At 41.8% G+C, this 20,078-nt stretch overlaps 2 protein-coding genes across 2 annotated transcripts in view; both read left to right on the top strand.

Moving 5' to 3' along the window:
- Window positions 1-20,078, top strand: part of cped1 (cadherin-like and PC-esterase domain containing 1) — a 208,136-nt gene that overhangs the window by 149,910 nt on the left and 38,148 nt on the right. The gene's annotated exons all lie outside the window — the stretch shown is intronic.
- Window positions 7,668-8,996, top strand: LOC132869631 (guanine nucleotide exchange factor subunit RIC1-like; the record flags this gene model as incomplete). The annotated part of the gene is made up of 5 exons (XM_060902922.1): window positions 7,668-7,716; window positions 7,857-7,945; window positions 8,274-8,381; window positions 8,592-8,645; window positions 8,934-8,996. Coding segments are annotated over 5 exons (363 nt in total), but the record flags the coding sequence as incomplete, so codon positions are not given.

Here is a 20,078-nt window from a genome sequence, read left to right as displayed (position 1 = left end):
GTCCTGTTGGTGCTGGTGTTGTCGTTGGTGTTGTCGGTGTTGTTGGTGCTGATGGTGGTGTCGTTGGTGGTGTTTGTGCTGCGGGTGTCATTGGTGGTTTTGGTGCTGGTGGTGGTGGTGCTGGTAGTGTCATTGGTGTTGTCATTGTTGGTGTTGTTGGTGTTGTTGTTGTTGGTGGTGGTGTTGTTGGTGGTGGTGTCATTGGTGCTGGTGTTGTCATTGGTGGTGTTGTTGGTGCTGGTGGTGTTAGTGGTGTTGTTGGTGCTGGTGTTATCGTTGGTGGTGTTGGTGCTGGTGTTTTTGTTGGTAGTAGTGTTGCTGGTGTTAATGTTGATTACTTTGTCCTTGGTGGTGGTATTGTGTTGTTGTTGTTGTTAGTGGTGGTGGTGCTGGTTTTGTTGGTGGTGCTGGTGTTGTTATTGTTATACTGGGTGAACCTACATTCATTTCCATCCATGTACGTCATTTTCTGTGAACATCATTTTACATTTCCGTGGCTCTGCATGTCAGATTGGAGGCCTGTCCGTGCCAGGTCTAGAACTGGAGAACAACCTGGCAAAAGTTTACACATCTGGAATCGGTACAGAGAGCTGAGCTGTAGATCATAATGGAGGAGAAGTGGAACATTTTTTACTCTTCCACACATATATGGAGTTTGCTTCTTTTATTCAACTATATGCATCCTCATGCTGAAAACAAGACATCCACCTGGGTGGCTTTGTAAACACTAGTGGAGGTGTGTATGTGTATAAAAGGAAAAAGGAACTGTGGTCTGGCTACTGGATGTGCACTTTCTCTGTCGTAGAAATAGATGAGTTTAGAATATTGATGTTCATGGATTCATTACCAAACCAAAGCCAGAATCCCATGAATATGAAGTAAAGGCATTGAATAAAACAGCATGACTGAATGTGTGCGCGCGCGCGCGTGTATGTGTGTGTATGTGACTGCTCTCACCAGAGGTGGACAAAGTACCCGACTTCATTACTTAAGTCAAAGTACAGATCCCACTGGTCAAATGTTACTCCGATGCAAGTGAAAGTTGTCCAGTCAAATTTTTTACTTAAGTTAAAGTACTGAACTACTTGCTTTTAAAAATACTTAAGTATTAAAAGTACATTTTCTGTCAGTGCATTGTTGTATTATTGCCACAACGCTTACAAAACCTAATGCCTCTGAAGCAACCGATTGGATTTACAAAATGAACGCATGCTGTGCCATCATGGTGGTTTAACGTTAAGCTAGCTAGTCAGTGAAACTCCACCTGACATGCTAGCAAACTCTTTTCAAACTCAAAATCATATTGGGTAGCTAACATTACTAGAAAAGAAAGATTTGTACATTCTGTTTATTATGCTAAACCATATTTCTGAAAGGACTTCAGATAAGTTAACGTTATTCATGTTAGCGTAACTCCATTTTTACATGCTAACTAACAGTGTCCAATTTAACTAGCTATGTGTAAACATTAGCCGTGGACAAGGCTACAGCAACCTGCTGGGTAAATCCATAGAAAGTCATTTGACTAACCAGACTGCATAGCTATTGCAATGTTATCACTAGCTCTAAAAGCACAGACAACTTCACTGCAAGCTTTCTCTTGGAATAAAACATTTATATCCCTCAATATGCTTCCGCAGGTTGGACGGTGGGTTTTTATAGGCCGCGATGTGGTTTGTTTTAGGCAAACAAAGCAAACATTTTAAAATAAAATGAATCTTTAATCCTTTCAGAAAACTGAAACATGGGTTCTCGGTATGGCCATGGGTGTGTGTGCATTCCCCAAAAGATCCGCCTCCTTCCGTTCTGCCATCAACTGATCTTGTTCAGATAATGCTACTGGGAACTCGTTGAACTTGATTTTATACAGTCTATGGACGTGATGTGACCCTTGTGATTACTGATCGTCTGTCTCAGTGTCACCTGCGAAAAAAAACAATCATGTTTTAGGCCCACTTTACACGGGGACGGTCTGAAACAAAAATGCAAAAGTCCGTTTTCGTTCTCACTTTTTTCTGCGTCTACACGACCGTTTTCAAGGAGGAAATCTGCGTCTATACGGTGACGCATAAATGTGTGGAATTCAATTGGATGTGCATGCCAGGCGGCTAGCTGGTGCTGTGAAAGACCTGCGCTATGTCTGAACGCATGCGCAACGTCTTACGTCTTGTCTGATCTGCACATCTGCGCCACGAAAACTTTGACTACTCTGGCTATGGTAAGTAAGAAAGTAAGTAAAAAAGTAAGAGCATGCTATACCCGCCTCTGTTCATTAACGGTATATGTGCAGATTCGGTGTAGATGTTCGAAGGACTCCTGGACGTTTATTAAAGCTGCCAGAGCAGCTTGAAGGTCCGTTGGATCGATGTAATCAGACATGCTCTTACTTTTTTACTTACTTTCTTACTTCCCGGGCTGGCATGTACAGTATATGACATATGTATGACGTAAACACGTACCCGACGTGAGCAGATCCGAGCAGAGTTTCGCGTATTGGGTAGTTTAGACGGATATGCAACGGGGGCTGTTTTTAACTTATCTACTCTGGAAGGCGTTTTCAATTTTTTCCGTTTTTCAGCCTCGGAAACGCCGTCCCCGTGTAGACGAAAGGCACTTCCGATAAAATATTTAGTCGATTTTACCCGACAGCGTCCTCGTGTAAACGGGCCCTTAGAAAAGAAAAGAAAAAACATCCACTTTCAAAGCTGCTTCATAGTAACGAGTAACGAGGAGCTTGATAGAAATGTAGTGGAGTAAAAAGTATGATACTTGTCTTTCAAATGTAGTGACGTTAAAGGCCAAGTTTACATTAGACCGTATCTGTCTCATTTTCTTCGCAGATGCACTGTCCGTTTACATTAAAACGCCTGGAAACGCCGGGAAACGGGAATCCGCCAGGGTCCACGTATTCAATCCAGATCGTGTCTGGTCCGGTGCTGTGTAAACATTGAGAATACGCGGATACGCTGTGCTGAGCTCTAGCTGGCGTCGTCATTGGACAACGTCACTGTGACATCCACCTTCCTGATTCGCTGGCGTTGGTCATGTGACGCGACTGCTGAAAAACGGCGCGGACTTCCGCCTTGTATCACCTTTCATTAAAGAGTATAAAAGGATGAAAATACTGCAAATACTGATGCAAATACTGCCCATTGTGTAGTTATGATTGTCTTTAGGCTTGCCATCCTTCCACTTGCAAGTGGTAAGTGACGCGCATGCCCGACATGCACTGGGATCACACACACAGCGGCTCAGTCCCGAATCACTGCTCGTGTGCTTCACTCGCGCGCTCTGTGAGCTGCGCAGGGCCGGAGTGCGCACCCTCCAGAGGGCACTCGCTGTTCAGGGCGGAGTGATTTGGAGCGCAGGATGCCTGCGGAGCCGAGCGTATCTGTGTATTGGCGTTGCTATGTGCACGCAAATTGTGTATTGGCGTTGCTGTGTGCACACTAATCGTTTTAAAAACGTTAATCTGATGATCCGCTGATACGGTCTAATGTAAACTGCACCAAAGTCATAAGTTTCCAGAAAAAAACAATACTCAAGTAAAGTACAGATACTCAAAGTGTACTTAAGTACAGTACTCAAGTAAATGTACTTCGTTACTGTTCACCTCTGGCTCTCGCAGCAGATCAACTTCTGACATTGTCCATTGTCTTGTAGTCCATAGTCTGTAAACCAGCCTGCAGTAAGACAGGCACTGCACAGTAGATTTTATCTTCACAGTAGAGTAGTTTCCAAAATAAAACCTCATGTTTTTTTTTTTTTTTTTGTGTGTGTGTGTGTGTGTGTGTGTGTGTGTGTGTGTGTGTGTGTGTGTGTGTGTGTGTTTGGATACGAAATCAACGTGTTAAGCTATTCTGTGGTTTGGCCCTTGTTCAATCTCCGGTTCTGAACTAATCAGCTCCGTATCAGATTTAGTCAAAATAATTCTGTGCTTTTCCTAATCCTTTTCCTGATAAGTAGATGATCTAGCAATGTTTAGTCAGACATGAAATCATTTCTGTTCTGTCAGTTGGGTTTTCGCTCTTAGTAAAATATATTAAGGTGTTACCAGGATCTGGTCCTCTCAGGCAGTCTCCCGTCCCAGTACTAACACTTAAGCCAAGAAGCCTTTATTTGTCACACGTACACAGTGAAATTTAACCTCTGCATTTAACCCATCTGAAGCAGTGAACACACACAAGTGAGCAATGAGCACACACATACCCAGAGCAGGGGCAGCTACAGGACCCGGGGAGCAGTTGTGGGTTAGGTGCCTTTGCTTAAGGGCACTTCAGCTTAACCTCAGGCTATGACTGCCCCATGTTAACCTAACAACATGACTTTGGACTGTGGGGGAAACCGGAGCACCCGGAGGAAACCCGTGCAGACATGGGGAGAACATGCAAACCCCACATAGAAAGGCCCCCGTCAGCCGCTGGGCTCGAACCCAGAACCTTCTTGTTGTGAGGCGACAGTGCTAACCATTACACCACCGTGCCGCCATAAGGCACACTGGGCGACGTCGATCTCTCACCTATTACTTAGCTAGGGTTACAGCATTGCAGTGTGCCTTGCCAGATGGCAGTAGGTACCATTTTTTGGATGATCTTTGGTTATGATCTGACCATGAGTAGAATTTGTGATCTTCTGGTCAAGAGATGGACACACTAACCATTAGGCCAGCTCACAGTATCAAGGGATAGTCAAGTCAAAGTCCCTCCTATGCCAGGATCTGGTCTTCCCAGGCAGTCACCCATCCCAATACTAACCAAGCCCTTAAGGCACATTGGGTGGCACCGAACTCCGTTTCTTTAACCCTCAGCCTCTCGTCTATTACATCATTACGGTTACAGTGGGAGGCCAGTCCTCTGGTAACCGCAAGAGTTTGACTCTGTACTCATATCTGTATTGCAGTGTGTCTCGCCAGATGGCAGTAGGTACCTTTTTTGGATTATCTTTGGTATGACCCAACCGCGAGTAGAACTCGCGATCTTCCACTCAAGAGGTGGACACACTGACCACTCAGCCAGCTCACAGTATCAAGGTATAGTCAAGTCAATTCAAAGTCCCTCCTACACCAGGATCGGGGCTTCCCAGGCAGTCTCCCGTCCCAGTACTAACCAAGCCCTTAAGGTGCATTGGGCAGTGCCAATCTCCCTTTCTTTAGCCCTCAGCCTCTCGCCTATAATGTCGCTAGGGTTACAGTGGGGGGCTAGTCCTCTGGTAACCGCAAGAGTTTGACTCCCTCCTCACATCTGTATTGAGGCGTGCCTTGCCAGATGGCAGTAGGTACCATTTTTTGGATGATCTTTGGTATGGCCCGACCGCGAGTAGATCTTCTGGTCAAGAGGTGCACATGCTTATCACTAGGCCAGCTCGCAGTATCAAGGTATAGTAGGGCTGTCAAATCCAATTTTGAATTTTAGTTGAAATGTTTCACATCTGCCATTTTAATTTGCATATTAATCATAACAACTTGTCAATTTTGAATGCCAAGACAATCACAAGGAGGCCAAATCATGCTTTTAGAATAAATTTCTTTCAGATTTTCATGCAGGAATAATTTAATGTAATTAGTCAGTGGTGGTTTGCGGTTTACGTTCTCTGTCCAGTAGAACACCAGTTAAGATTCAGCCAGAAAAAATGGGGAAAAAAATGCTTACTGTTGGAAACTGCTGAATTTTATTATTTATAAAAGTAGCCTACTTTATTATTTTTTCAAATATACATCTAATTGGAAATTTGTGAAAATGAAGTATGGCATGAATGATGTTAAAGTGTATGTCAAGTGATAAGGCTCACTTGGACAAAAAGGTTTTGCATGTGACATATACAGTAATTGAAGTCCTGAAGGCTAGCTTTGCAGTTGGCTATTGAGTAAAAGTAGACACATTAAAAGGGAAAACTCTTCAATTTCATTGCACAAAGTAGCTGGTGTGTCTCTGAGTGTCATGAAGACCTTTTTATCTTGTACTCACATACAACTCGGGTATAATGCAACTTGACAGAGACATGATGATGTAATTAGCAGATCTCTGAAGTAATCAGGTCGTATAAGTATTGACAGAGAACAGCCTTCATGCTGGCAGGAAGTGCCTGGAGAACATAAACTGGCCTCATCAACACAGCTGTGGTTCAGCTAGGAAATGGGACTCTGTCATTAGTTCTCCAGTCTATCATCAGCAGAGAACTAATGATTTTGTATTTAAAAAAAAAGCCTGAATGATGTCATCTAAGCTCTCTCACAGCAAGGACTGCAGGTGGTTACAGATTGGATATGGTACAAGTCCTCTGAAGTGTGTGTTTTTGGTCTCAGGAGCTTAGTCGCGGTGTGGATCAGCTCTGTCCTGCATGTCCCCAAGACGGCGTAAAAATCTCACAAAGCATTCCATGATTGCTTTCATGTTCCGCCTCCATGGAGAGTGTACCAGAGTGCACTGATATCCGAAGTGTATATATGTGTGTGTGTGTGTGTGTGGTGGGGGCTGTTGGGTAATTGCTCCTACTGGTATAGGCCTTTATGCAGTTTTGAATTCTTAAATCTGCTTGATTATACCGCTATGACATAAGCAATATCAGGAGCTAACTTGTCTCATGGACGTTCAACAAAATTAACCATGAACAGATAAAACATATAATTAATGTGTTGTTCTTTAATTATAATTGTTATTGTTGACAAGTTGTTTTGGTGTAAGAGGAATAAAACACTTCAAGATATGCTGTTTTAGGAAAATAATTAAATTTTGGTGTGCTAACACTAACTCCATGTCAGGTCACATCACACCACCATGTTATTGATTATTTTCCTATAACGTAACAACACTCCCCTAACTGTTTTATGAGTTACATATTATATGTGTTTGAAATGACACTGACTTTCTATTTCTTTATTTTTATTCTATGTAAATAAATTATATATTCCTTGAACATGCATGGAACAGAGTAAGGCGTTTTGGCATATAAGGCTGATGAAATCTCTTGTGTGTACTGCTTTCTTTCTCTGCATGACTCCTGGCTGTATATTATTGTACGATTGAAATCAGCTTAGACAGTGAAAATACTGTATGTTACAGCCTGTGCAAATTAATCTGATTATACATGCTTTGATCAGTGCTGAAATTGGACTCTGGGAGCTGGTTATACAGTGAAAGGTCTTAACTATTAACCTCCTGAGGTGACTTAGATTCCATCATCTTTCATGTTGGCCTGTAAAGCAGTTTCAACAAATGTCAGCAGTTTGGTGCACCCATCTATCCACCCACACATCCATCCATCCATCCATCCATCCATCCATCCATCCATCCATCCATTATCCATCTGTCCAACACATGCACATTTTAGTTAGTAAAATCTGTCTTCAGAGCAGAAACTGGTCACCTAACCAGACCAGTCATGGTTCCTTCTTCTCTAAGAACAGATTCTAATGACTAAAATTCCTATTTGTACCATCCATCCATCCTTCCAACCATTCACCCACACATCTATCCAACCATTCATCCATCCACCCATCCATCCATCCAACCATCCACATACCCACCCATCCATCCAACCAACTATTCATCCATCCACACACCCATTCATCCATCCACCCATCCATCCACACACCTATCTTTTCGCCCATCCATCCAACCATCCACACAATCATTCTTTCACCCATCTATCCAACCATTCATCCATCGACACACCCATCCATCCATCCATCCATCCATCCATCCATCCATCCATCCATCCATCCACCTATCCATCAATCCACCTCTATATTACTATCTAAATCAGTCTGCAGCTTGACTTGAAGTTCATATTTATTTATTTCTAAGAACAGTAAAGGCAGCTGGACCTGATCACATTTAATCTCTTTCATCTCTTTACACACACACACACACACACACACACACACACACACACACACACACACACACACACATCCATCCATCCATCTATCCAACTATTCATCCATTCACACTCCCATCCATCCATCCACACACATCCATCCATCCATCCATCCATCCATCCATCCATCCAACCATCAAAACACCCATCCATCCATCCATCCATCCATCCACACTCCTATACATCCATCTAACCATCCATCCAACCATCCACACACCCATCCATCCAACCATCCACACACCCATCAATTCAACCATCCACACACCCATCAATTCAACCATCCACACACCCATCCATCCATCCATCCGTCCACACACCCATCCTTTCACCCATCCATCCATCCATCCATCCATCCATCCATCCATCCACACACATCCTTCCATCCATCCAACCATTCATCCATCCACACAACCATCCATCCATCCACACTCCTATACATCCATCTAACCATCCATCCAACCATCCACACACCCATCAATTCAACCATCCACACACCCATCCATCCATCCATCCATCCATCCATCCATCCATCCATCCATCCGTCCACACACCCATCCTTTCACCCATCCATCCATCCATCCATCCATCCATCCATCCACACACATCCTTCCTTCCATCCATCCATCCATCCATCCAACCATCCACACACATCCTTCCATCCATCCAACCATCCATCCATCCATCCATCCATCTACCCAACCATTCATCCATCCACACACCCATCCATCCACACACCCATCCATCCATCCATCCATCCATCCAGCCAGCCATTCATCCATCCATCTATCCATCAATCCACCTCTATATTACTATCTAAATCAGTCTGCAGCTTGACTTGAAGTTCATATTTATTTATTTCTAAGAACAGTAAAGGCAGCTGGACCTGATCACATTTCATCTCTTTCATCTCTTTCCACACACACACACACACACACACACACACACACACACACACACACACACACACACACACACACACACATATCCATCCATCTATCCAACTATTCATCCATTCACACTCCCATCCATCCATCCATCCATCCATCCATCCATCCATCCATCCATCCATCCATCCATCCATCCATCCATCCATCCATCCACACTCCTATACATCCATCTAACCATCCATCCAACCATCCACACACCCATCAATTCAACCATCCACACACCCATCAATTCATCCATCCATCTGTCCACACACCCATCCTTTCACCCATCCATCCATCCATCCACACACCCATCCATCCATCCATCCATCCATCCATCCATCCATCCATCCATCCATCCACACACATCCTTCCATCCATCCAACCATTCATCCATCCACACAACCATCCATCCATCCATCCATCCATCCATCCATCCATCCATCCATCTACCCAACCATCCATCCAGCCATTCATCCATCCATCTATCCATCAATCCACCTCTATATTACTATCTAAATCAGTCTGCAGCTTGACTTGAAGTTCATATTTATTTATTTCTAAGAACAGTAAAGGCAGCTGGACCTGATCACATTTCATCTCTTTCAACTTTATCACTTCTCATGAATAACTTCTGATGAATTCCTTTGAAAAAAAGTCTTCAAACACCATAAATCAAATCACCATGATTTACGAAAAAACAAAACAGACTTTTGTTCTGTTTTTCTATCATCTTTGTCTAATTCAAATGGTCTGTGTTAATGGTCAGTGAACATGCAAGTTGGCTCATATTCCTCCTCTTGCTGTGTTCCTGTAGTAATCCCTCACTCCTTCTCCACTGCTTTCCCTTGACTGCTGTAGTTATGCTGTAATTATGGATGCATCAGTGAATGTGTTTAAGTGAGTGATCCAGCCGAGTCTGAATTGTTATCTTCTTGCTTCCATATGTTTCCTTCGAGTTTATCTGTCAGTGATTTCTCTCTGTCTCCTCGAAGAGAAAAATAAGTAGGAGCAGTCCTGGAGAGACCAGCTCCACAACAGTTGACCTGAACACTGCTCCCATCTCAGTGGTATGATGATGCCTGGCAGCTGAATGTATCCGTGTGTGGATATGTTACATGATGTATTAAAAAGAAAAAAGCAAGGTGATAGTGAAGTGACTGAAAGAGAGACAGCATACGGATAGAATCTGGTTTTGTCTGTATTGTCCTTATTCTGTTGTTCCTCTTGAGTCTCAGGTTTGACAGATTTCTGAGGTTGTGCCTCCTATTCCAGTTCCTCGCTCTCTGTGGGTATTAGCTGGCAATGAGTTCCCAAGATCACATGGATCCATGTACAGATTTTCAAATATGGATTCACACGGAGTGACAGCAGGGACATCACTAGACAATTATGATTGGGGGGCTGAGCCCCCCAATTCCCTTACGGATAAACATTAACCTCAAAATGTCTCTTTGTCATTACTTTTAGAGTAAAGAGCATAAGGCCCTACAGGAGATCTCACTGTAATTTATACTGAGCATGGATCTACTGATATAAATGCTAGGAGAGAGCGGGGAGACTTGGAACGGGGGAGACTTGGGACAGTTTTTATTCCCATAAATTAATTTCAACCAATTAGATTTTAGATTACATCAGAAGTTAAATGTTGCCCCTTTGAGTAACTTACTTCCTTTGGAGCCACGAAGCTAGACACTCAGTAATTTCTGTGTAGTTCAATATTTTTATCAACCAAAACTTGTATTTTCTACTTCACCTCCACCTTCATTCTATGGTGTGATGTATGCTGGTAAATTGGGGATTTGTTAGGAGTTAAAGTATGCAGCCAAGAGTTACCAGATATAGTATTTATTTATTAAACTTATATTCTGGAAAAAAAAACATTTATGGATTTTTTTTCAAAAGCGCCAGATGGGGAGAGTTGGGACAGTTCATCATGTTACAGGTTTTTTCTTGTGGTTTACAAATATAAAATTGTTTAAAAATGTTTTGTTAAAAATTGACCCTTCCCACTCACGTGACCTTCGTAAACGCGACCGCCATTTTGGACATGAAGTGGACTTTGGTTCGAATCGGTTTGAATGCGAGGAAGATGACTGCTTAGACTGCAACAATAATACCTAACACACATTTAAGTATCCATCGTAAAGACGTGAAACTTGTCGAGTGACGAGTGTGTTCATTGATAAGCTAACACAATCTAAGGCTACATCCACACGACAACGGCAACGAGATGTTATTTAAAAATATATCGCCTCCAAATGGGCAACGATCAGTAAAATATCAGGTCCATATGGCAACGCAACGCTTGCTGAAAACGATGCAATACACATGCCACACCTCTATGGGCACTGTAAGACGGTCCCTTCGGAGACACCAGAACAATAGAAGAAGTAAGGACGCATGCGCATAAACTATTATGCGCGAGACTTCATATTAGCCACAAAGTCAGGAAAATCTGTTTGTAAAATTACATTATAATGACCAAATACAATGAAAAGTATTTTTCCAGTCTCACCTGTGAAAGGTAATCCCATGTGATCTCGTTTGGACGGCAAACCTGTTGGTACAGTTAAACGCAGCTAATCTTTATTCTCCGCTTTGACCTCTCCAAAATGGCGGCGAGGATGACATGATTCTACGCGGAAGGCGGCGTCTTTAATGGTCCGGAATAAATTGAATGATACACGTTGATGGATTAATTTGTTGTTTCTCACCTGTGAAAGGTAATCCCATATGATCTCGTTTGGACGGTAAACCTGTTGGTACAGTTAAACGCAGCACATGAATCTTTATTCTCCGCTTTGACCTATCCAATATGGCGACGAGGATGACGTATGATTCTACGCGGAAGGCGGCGTCTTTAATGGTCCGGAATAAATTGAATGATACACGTTGATGGATTAATTTCTTCTACGCCCTTTTTGAGGAATGTATTGTAGGACTTAAACCCACATCTGAAGAGGTGAGATCGCTCCTTTTTTTTTCCCTATTTTTGCTGGCAGGATTGACTCTGCCCTAAGGGCAGAGTCTCTCTCTCTCACTTTGCACCATTACACAATAAATATTCACAGTGAAAATATTTTGTAAGCGCGTTTCATGAACCAAGTTATAGGATTTGTTGACAACTCGCATCGAGTTCATTACACTTCTACCCAGCGTGAAGCACTCACAGTCATGTGGTTGTGACGTCATCGTAAACAAATCCGTTCTACTCATCCAGACGACTTCACAACGGCAACGTTGCCAGATCTTTCCACTCCGGAACCCGTTCTCAAAAAGATTGCGTTTTGGGCACCCAAAACGCCGGTGCCGTGTGGACGCCAGGCCTAAACGATAAGCAATTGTATCGGAGTCACCTGAATCCGTTGCCGTGTGGACAGGGCCTAAAAGTAGACATACCATCACACTGCCCTGGCGCTGTGTACAGTTTGCCTTCTATGGTTTGTGCACTCACTATTTGCCATTACTTTCTCCAACCGTTGTTACAGATTACAGGGAACGGCCTGGATTTAAGAGACAAATACATGTTCCTCTTGTTTTGAACACTTATTTGTAGGACATTACCTCTGATCTGTCCTACAGTCTACCAACAGCAAAGGAACACAGCGTTAGCTAATGTCGTTAGCTAATAGCTACTACAGAAGAACAAAGAGGTTACAATGGGTTATTTTAACCTATTTGGTTACACACTCGCCGCCACAAAATGTTAACAGCAATGTAATGCCTTTTCTGGCTAATTTTATTCATCTTACCTCCAACAAAGTGGTCACTACACAAGCGTTGGTATGCCGAGGGCTGCCAATCTTTCCTGTTAATGGCCGCTATCCATCTACTCCGTCGGTCAGCATCTGTCGGGATCCGATAAAATGATAAATCTTGCCTTGTGTGTTGATGGTTACTACATCCAGGTGCACAACAATATAATGGCATGATGGAAGTCTTGCTGAAAGTAAAAACTTTCTTTGATGGCTATATTCCTTTCGATGCTTCGCCGTCGTTCCTCGTTGTTGGCTGTGGTAGACTACTGGTAGTTCATGTCCAAAATGGCAGCCGCATTTGTCGTGACATCACGTGGGATGGGTCAATACTGGCATGTCCCTACATGAGGATTAATCTTATTTCATTCCTTCTTGAGAATGGAGCTGTTTTGTCTCAGGTTTTGGGTAAACTGAAATTTTTTTTCTATCGCTGTACCAGCATTGTGTGTTCATACAGTCCATATGACACAAGTTTTGATAATAAATAAAAATTTAACCTGTAGGATTAAGCTAGATATTTAATTTTTGTTCCCTGTCTCCCCTCAATGTCTCATGTCTTCCCACAAAAAGTAATGAGATAACTAGAAAAGCACTCGGAGAGCGCAGACCTCCGCCAAGAATCCTTTAAAAAAATCCGGGATCCAGAAGGTGATCCGGATCACCGCCAAAATTTAATGGATTGTTACTTGTGCCCAGTCACACCTCTGGAAAAAATTTCGGAGCAATCCGTTCATTACTTTTTCCGTAATGTTGCTAACAGACAAACCAACAAACAAACCAACGCTACTGAAAACATAACCTCCTTGGCGGAGGTAAAAAGTGAGTCCTGAAGGCCAGTATATGTGACGAGCTGAAAAACTGTTGTTGTGGTAAGAGGGGATAGTAAATACACTGTGTGCACAATTATTAGGCAAGTTGTATTCCTGATGATTAATTTTATCGTTGAACAAATACAGTGCTCTCAGTCAATCCAAATTGTTAATAAACCTAAAACCAGAATGATTAACAAAGGAAAGGGGAGTTTAGGCCTTCTCAGGGGAATATATAAGTGTGCAGAATTATTAGGCAACATTTAGTGTGCAGAATTATTATGCAACTAAATGAAAAGCTTAAAGTTTCCCATCTCACTTGTTTATTTTAATTTCCAGTGTAACAAATAAACAACTCAGAATTAACAAATAAACACTTCTAGCATTTCAAAAATATTCAGTGACCAATATAGCCACCCTTCTTTTCAATAACTGCCATGAGCCTTCCATCCAGTCTGTTAGTTTTTTGATTTGTTGACGATCAACTTTTTGTGCAGGAGCAACCATGGCCTCCCAAATGCTATTCAGAGTGGTGTATTGTCTTCCCTCGCTGTAAATCTCATGCTTAAGAAGGGGCCACAAGTACTCAATAGGGTTTAAGTCAGGTGAGGAAGGGGGCCATGTCATTACTTTGTCATCTTTAAGGCCTTTGCGGGCTCGCCAAGCAGTGGAGTACTAGGGTGCATGTGATGGTGCATTGTTCTGCATAACAATCATGGCCTTCTTGAATGATGCAGACTTCTTCCCATACCACTGCTTGAAGAATGTATCTTTTAGAAACTGGCAGTAGGTTTGGGAGTTGATGTTAAGTCCATCTTCAACCTGAAATGGTCAAACTAGCTCATCCTTAATAATAGCAGCCCATGCCATTACCCCTCCACCACCTTGCTGGTGTCTGAGTCAAAGTGCCCTGTGTCCATTAGTTATCCAGCTATGGGCCCATCCATCTGGTCTATCCAGAGTCACTCTCATTTCATCCGTCCATAAAACCTTTGGAAAATCTGTCTTCAGATATTTCTTGGCCCAATCTTGACATTTCAACTTGTGAGTCTTGTTTAGTGGTGGTCGTGTTTCAGCCTTCCTTACCTTGGCCATGTCTCTGAGCACCGAACACCTTGTCCTTCTGGACACTCCAGGTCGGTTGCAGTTCTAGAATATTGTGGCACTGGAGGATAATGGGTTCCTGGTAGCTTCATGTTTAATCCTTCTCAAGTCTTTTGCAGTTAATTTGTGTCTTTTCTTCTCCACACATTTTTTGCGACCCTGTTGACTATTTGCAACAAAACGTTTGATTGTTCTGTGCTCACATTTCTATAGCTTAGCTATTTCAAGAGTGCTGCATCCCTCTGATAGGCATTTTACAATTTTTGTCTTTTCAGTGTCTGTTAAATCTCTTTTTTGGCCCATTTTGCCTGAGATAAAGAAGCTGCCTAATAATTATGCACACCTTAATATAGGGTATTAATGACTTTAGGTCACACCCTCCCTCATTACACAAATAAATACCACCTGAGAATGCTTAAATCCAATTAGCATTCAAGTGTATCTAGCTTGCAGTTGGAAAACATGCATAGAAATAATTGTAGGGTCAGAGTACTCACTTGCCTAATAATTGTGCACACAGTGTACTCTGTAATGCAATATGAATATGACGTGACTTGCAAAGAATTTCACACCATCTACAAAAGCTGAAAACTTGTCCCAAGTCTCCCCGCTCTCCCCTATCCATCAGCTTACAACAGTCTCACAGCAAAGGCTTTACCACCAAGCATATCTCCTTTCTTATGCTAATAATTATCCTAATAATGTTATTCATTTACAAAGACAACAGATTTGTTCAATATTAGTTGGTTCAGTCTGAAAAAGCACAACTTAAAAAGTGTAACAAAACTGACATTTTCAAGGTAGCACTTCTCAGCACAAATCTGTAAGCATGTTTTAGGGTGAAAATGAGGCTCATGTGGGGCCACTATATTAAAGGACATGGGACATGGATTTTTTTCTGGGTATAATTATGTATAAAGGACATAAGAAATGCCATCTAAATCACTGCAGGGCATCAAAAATGTGAAAATCATCACATTATTCAACTTTTTATACATCAGCGTAAAACAATGATTCGTTAATTAGCTAAGCGGTCACGTGACCCGTGACGTCACAAAAACTTTTCAAGGAGCCAGCGCTTGGGAATCTAATGTAAACAGGTTACCAAAATGGACACCATCGACAATGACATTCCCGATGTTTCACAGAGATGTGAAGTTAGACCTTATCAATTCGAACCGATAGCTGGAAATTCACATGAACATGGATCTTGTCTTTACTCTGACGGGTCAGATGATTCTGAGAGTGAGAGTTCATTCAATCCCCATGAAACTGAAAGCGGTCGGCTCGATAACACTTCCTGGTAAGTTAAAAACAATTCTGCTCAAAGGCTAATGATCTGTTGAAAGAAGTATTATTTTTGTATCATACATTGAAAGTTCATCATAGATCTAGCTAAAGTCCGTTGCAAGCTAGTTTTTTTTTGCTGATATTTTTCGAGATTGATTGAGATACAATGCTTCCAGAGTCCGAGATGAAAACATTCAAAATGGCGAAACGAGTCAGAATTATGATAATCAATAATTGATACACCCAAAATTATAATATTAATCCTTACTGCATGAGGCCCATGGTAAAACCACACTTCCAGGAGGGGCTGCCGTCTGCCTCCCAAGCCGGCCGAGAGCGCTCCTCGTCGGGCATGGCCAGGCGGGCGAATGCCCTGGTCCATCCGCCCTGTCTAAAAAAAAAATGGTACAACTCCGAGTGAAGGTATCAATGCGCTGTCGAAGCGCGCAGAAGGTGTTAGTACGCCTGTCATTATAGTGCGGACTTTCCATAGCATAGAAAATCGCCACGTTTCAATTTGTGTAACTGAACTTTGTTTCATGTCACTGGTCATATAAACCTATGTAAACAGGAAAAATGTGGAAGAGTTTGGTCGCATCTAACTACAGCCCCCAAAAATACCATTGGCCGTGCTGAGCCTAGCTACATTGCTAACAGGAGTAACAGCGCGTCTGACTGACTGGGAGGTCGCAATACACCATGATGTTCAATGTACGTTAAACACTCTAAAAACGAAACAATTTTCTTGTCATCCAAGACACAAAAACTATTTTGTCGCATTCGTCATCATCACGATTCACATTTCTCCATATTCATCTACCCGCTTGTGCTGTACCCGGAAGTTTTTGTGTGACGTATGATCACGTGACAGCGGCTCTTCCGGTTGTAAAATATGCATATCGGAGCTCGAGCAGAAATGCCATATAATCATCACGTATATAACGATTTTGCTGAATTTAATAGATAATTTTGTATTTGTTGATGCAATTATTTCATATTTTTAATGGAAAGAAACTGATATAGAGTGCATTTATGTTTCATGTCCCATGTCCTTTAACATGGCTTTGTTAACATCATCTTAAAATCTTTTCTGACTAAAATTCTTTTTGATATTTTAAAAAAAGGTCACGTCAAAAAAGCAAATATCTGTCATTTTCTGGTCTATTTTAATTGTCATTAAAAATTCAGTATTGAATCTAAAAAATTAAGCATCATACTTTTTATCTATTTATAGATAAGGCTTATAGATTGTGTTTTAATATTGTCAAATGTCCGCAAAAATTTTAGTTCCACTCATCCCCTTATGTTATAGCATCCATAAACAACAAAAAGTATTTTTAAAGGTTTGAATAAAGTGATAATAGTAGCTTAGAGACGAGAGGGGAAAAGGGAGGGTCAGAAGGGGAGGGGCGTGGCACATTATTGATTACTGTACATATCTATTATTTTTGATAGGATGCATCATAACTATGCTTCAGGAAAAATAAGTAAACAAGCAAGAAACAAAAAAAAAAGAAAAAATCTTGAAAGGAAATACAACGAGGAGTCAACTTTCCAGCTATTTAAAGAAGAGGCTCCAGACATCTTGAAATGATTTGTGCATTCCATTATGAGCCTTTTATAATGAATTGTTCTGCAAGTATTTTGAACCAGAGTAGGATAGAAAGCTTGGTGTGGTCTTTCCAGTTGAATAAAATGAATAGCAAAATTAGTTTGAATCTTACTAGTCAAAACTGAATTACAGATATCTTGAATTAGAGCTTTGACGAGGCAAAATTATGTTTCAGATATCAGTAACGAATATCTAGTCTAGCTGTCCATCTATCCATTATCTGTAGCCGCTTATCCTGTACAGGGTCGCAGGCAAGCTGGAGCCTATCCCAGCTGACTGTGGGCGAGAGGCGGGGTACACCCTGGACAAGTTGCCAGATCATCGCAGGGCTGACACATACAGACAAACAAGCATTCACACTCACATTCACATCTACGGTCAATTTAGAGCCACCAATTAGCCTAACCTGCATGTCTTTGGACTGTCGGGGAAACTGGAGCACCTGGAGGAAACCCACGCAGACACGGGAAGAACATACAAACTCCGCACAGAAAGGCCCCTGTTGGCCACTGGGTTCAAACCCAGAACCTTCTTACTGTGAGGCAACAATGCTAACCACTACACCACCGTGCCGCCCCTAGTCTAGCTATTAAATGTTTAAATGGCTTGCCATACTCATGCTATATTAAAGAAACCTGACATGTTTTAAATTGTTGCCATTTCTTCCAGCTGCTCTCAAAGTCCCTGACCTCTGTAGGATCTGGATTAACCTTAATCCTCGACTCCGTACACTGTTCTATCAGATCACAGGCTTGAGTTTTGATCTAATCCTATTTTCTAAAGGATTACATGGGATGCACTTTGTGAGGCCACTTCACTCTGTGACCACAAATGGACCGAAACAGCAGCTGTGCACCTGCTCCAATCAGCTACTATGATTTCCTCGGTGCTAATCTTTGGGATTGTCAATTGGAGGCCATTTGCTGACCTATAATTTAATCTTTGTTAGCGTAAAGAAAAATATGATGTTTCTCAAATGGCGGTTCTTTTTGCTGTAATCTCGCTAATTAAATTGATTAAGTTTACGACTACATTCCATGCTCACAGAGCAGTTTAGCAAAACAACTGATCAATTAATTTAACAGCAAAAATAATAATTAAAAAAAAAACACGAACACAATAAAATAAAGAAAATTCAGCTGCAAGCAACAATTGGTGGGTCCAAGCACCAAGGGTGTAGCAGTGTTTGTGGATGTTTGTGGATGCTCCACAGAGTCGTTAGGGCAGCAGAGAAAACAATAGGCTGCCCCCTCCCCACCCTGGAACAGATTTACACCTCCAGATGCCGCAGGAAAGCAATGGACATTTCAAAAGACTCTTCACACCCCGGTCATTCAGTGCGTTTACATGCACATAGAGAAAATCGAATTTCTGCTGTAGCTCAACTGAAATCGAAGTTCTAAATGCCACGGAAACACCTTAGCTCGGCTGAAATCAAACCGAACTGGATTTCTCGTAATCGAGCTACGCGACCTAGATTATGCGATTGTAGCCGAGCTACTTAGTGCATGTAAACCCTATCAAGCTACGTAGTCGAGCTACTTACTTCAGCACTGCCCCTTCTGGAAGTGACGAGTGACAAGACCACAAGCGGGAAACACAACAGCCTCGGTTGGCATGACAACAGTAGTAGAAACGTGCACTTCTGGAGCAATGAGGAGATAGAGTTCATGCTCATTCAGCTTAAGGAGTTGAATATATATATATATATATATATATATATATATATATATATATATATATATATATATATATAAAATCTCAATGTTGCTGTCCTCGTCATCGTTCTTCTTGTGAACACGGAACTGATAACTTTGTTTATACTCTTGAATAGCTCTTCTTCATGACGACAACCGGAAGTGTACCAACACGATGGGGCGTGTAGCGCCACCTGTGGCTCGGGTGCACAGTGTACCTCACGCAATAGCTCGATTTCCTTGTGTGCATGTAGGATTGGATTTCTCTGGGACCCCTGCTGGGACCCTTAGCTCGATTACCGACAGTAGCTCGATTTGGATGTGCATGCAAACCAGTGGCGGCTGGTAGTCTTTCAAACAGGGGAGGCTGGTCGGTTATGATATTTCCAGATTTTAAAAGAAAAAAGAAAAAACACATCAATTTTGCCCATACTCTTGCCTCTGATCTGGCTGATTGTTGGCAGGGTCACAAACTGTGAAATAACAGGTTCTTTTGGCCCATTAGCCTACTGTCCAATATACATGATGGTGGTGTTGGGGGGGGGGGTATATTTGAACATTTTATATTTTAAAATTGTGGCATGTTGTTTAAAAATTGATCATTATTGAAAGCAGCTCTTTGTCAGGAACCTCAGCAGTAACAGCAGAGTGTTCTGGAATAGGCACAAGCACTGACCTTGGGGAGCCAAACATAGAGCTGGGTGCCACACATTTCATTCAATGACACTTTCCCTATATTTTACTTATTTTGACTGAGAAATGTTTTATTGACAATTTTGATAACCCTTCACTTTTAATCCAGGTCTGTAGTGTGAAATGTTCTCGGCTGTGTTTTTGTTTAAAAATGTTTTCCAAATTGTAGCTGTGTTTTAATTCATATCCAGATAAATATATATTCCAATATAATATACTCAGCATAAACATTTTAAATAGATTCTATATTTTTGGTCCATCCATGACATATTACTAAAGTAGCCTATTTACTGTTGTTGATGTGGGTCACT

The sequence above is a fragment of the Neoarius graeffei genome, chromosome 21 (assembly GCF_027579695.1).
Source record: "Neoarius graeffei isolate fNeoGra1 chromosome 21, fNeoGra1.pri, whole genome shotgun sequence".
Classification (NCBI taxonomy): domain Eukaryota; kingdom Metazoa; phylum Chordata; class Actinopteri; order Siluriformes; family Ariidae; genus Neoarius; species Neoarius graeffei.
Note: the sequence above shows the minus strand (reverse complement) of the source record. Positions and strands in the feature narration are given on the sequence as shown.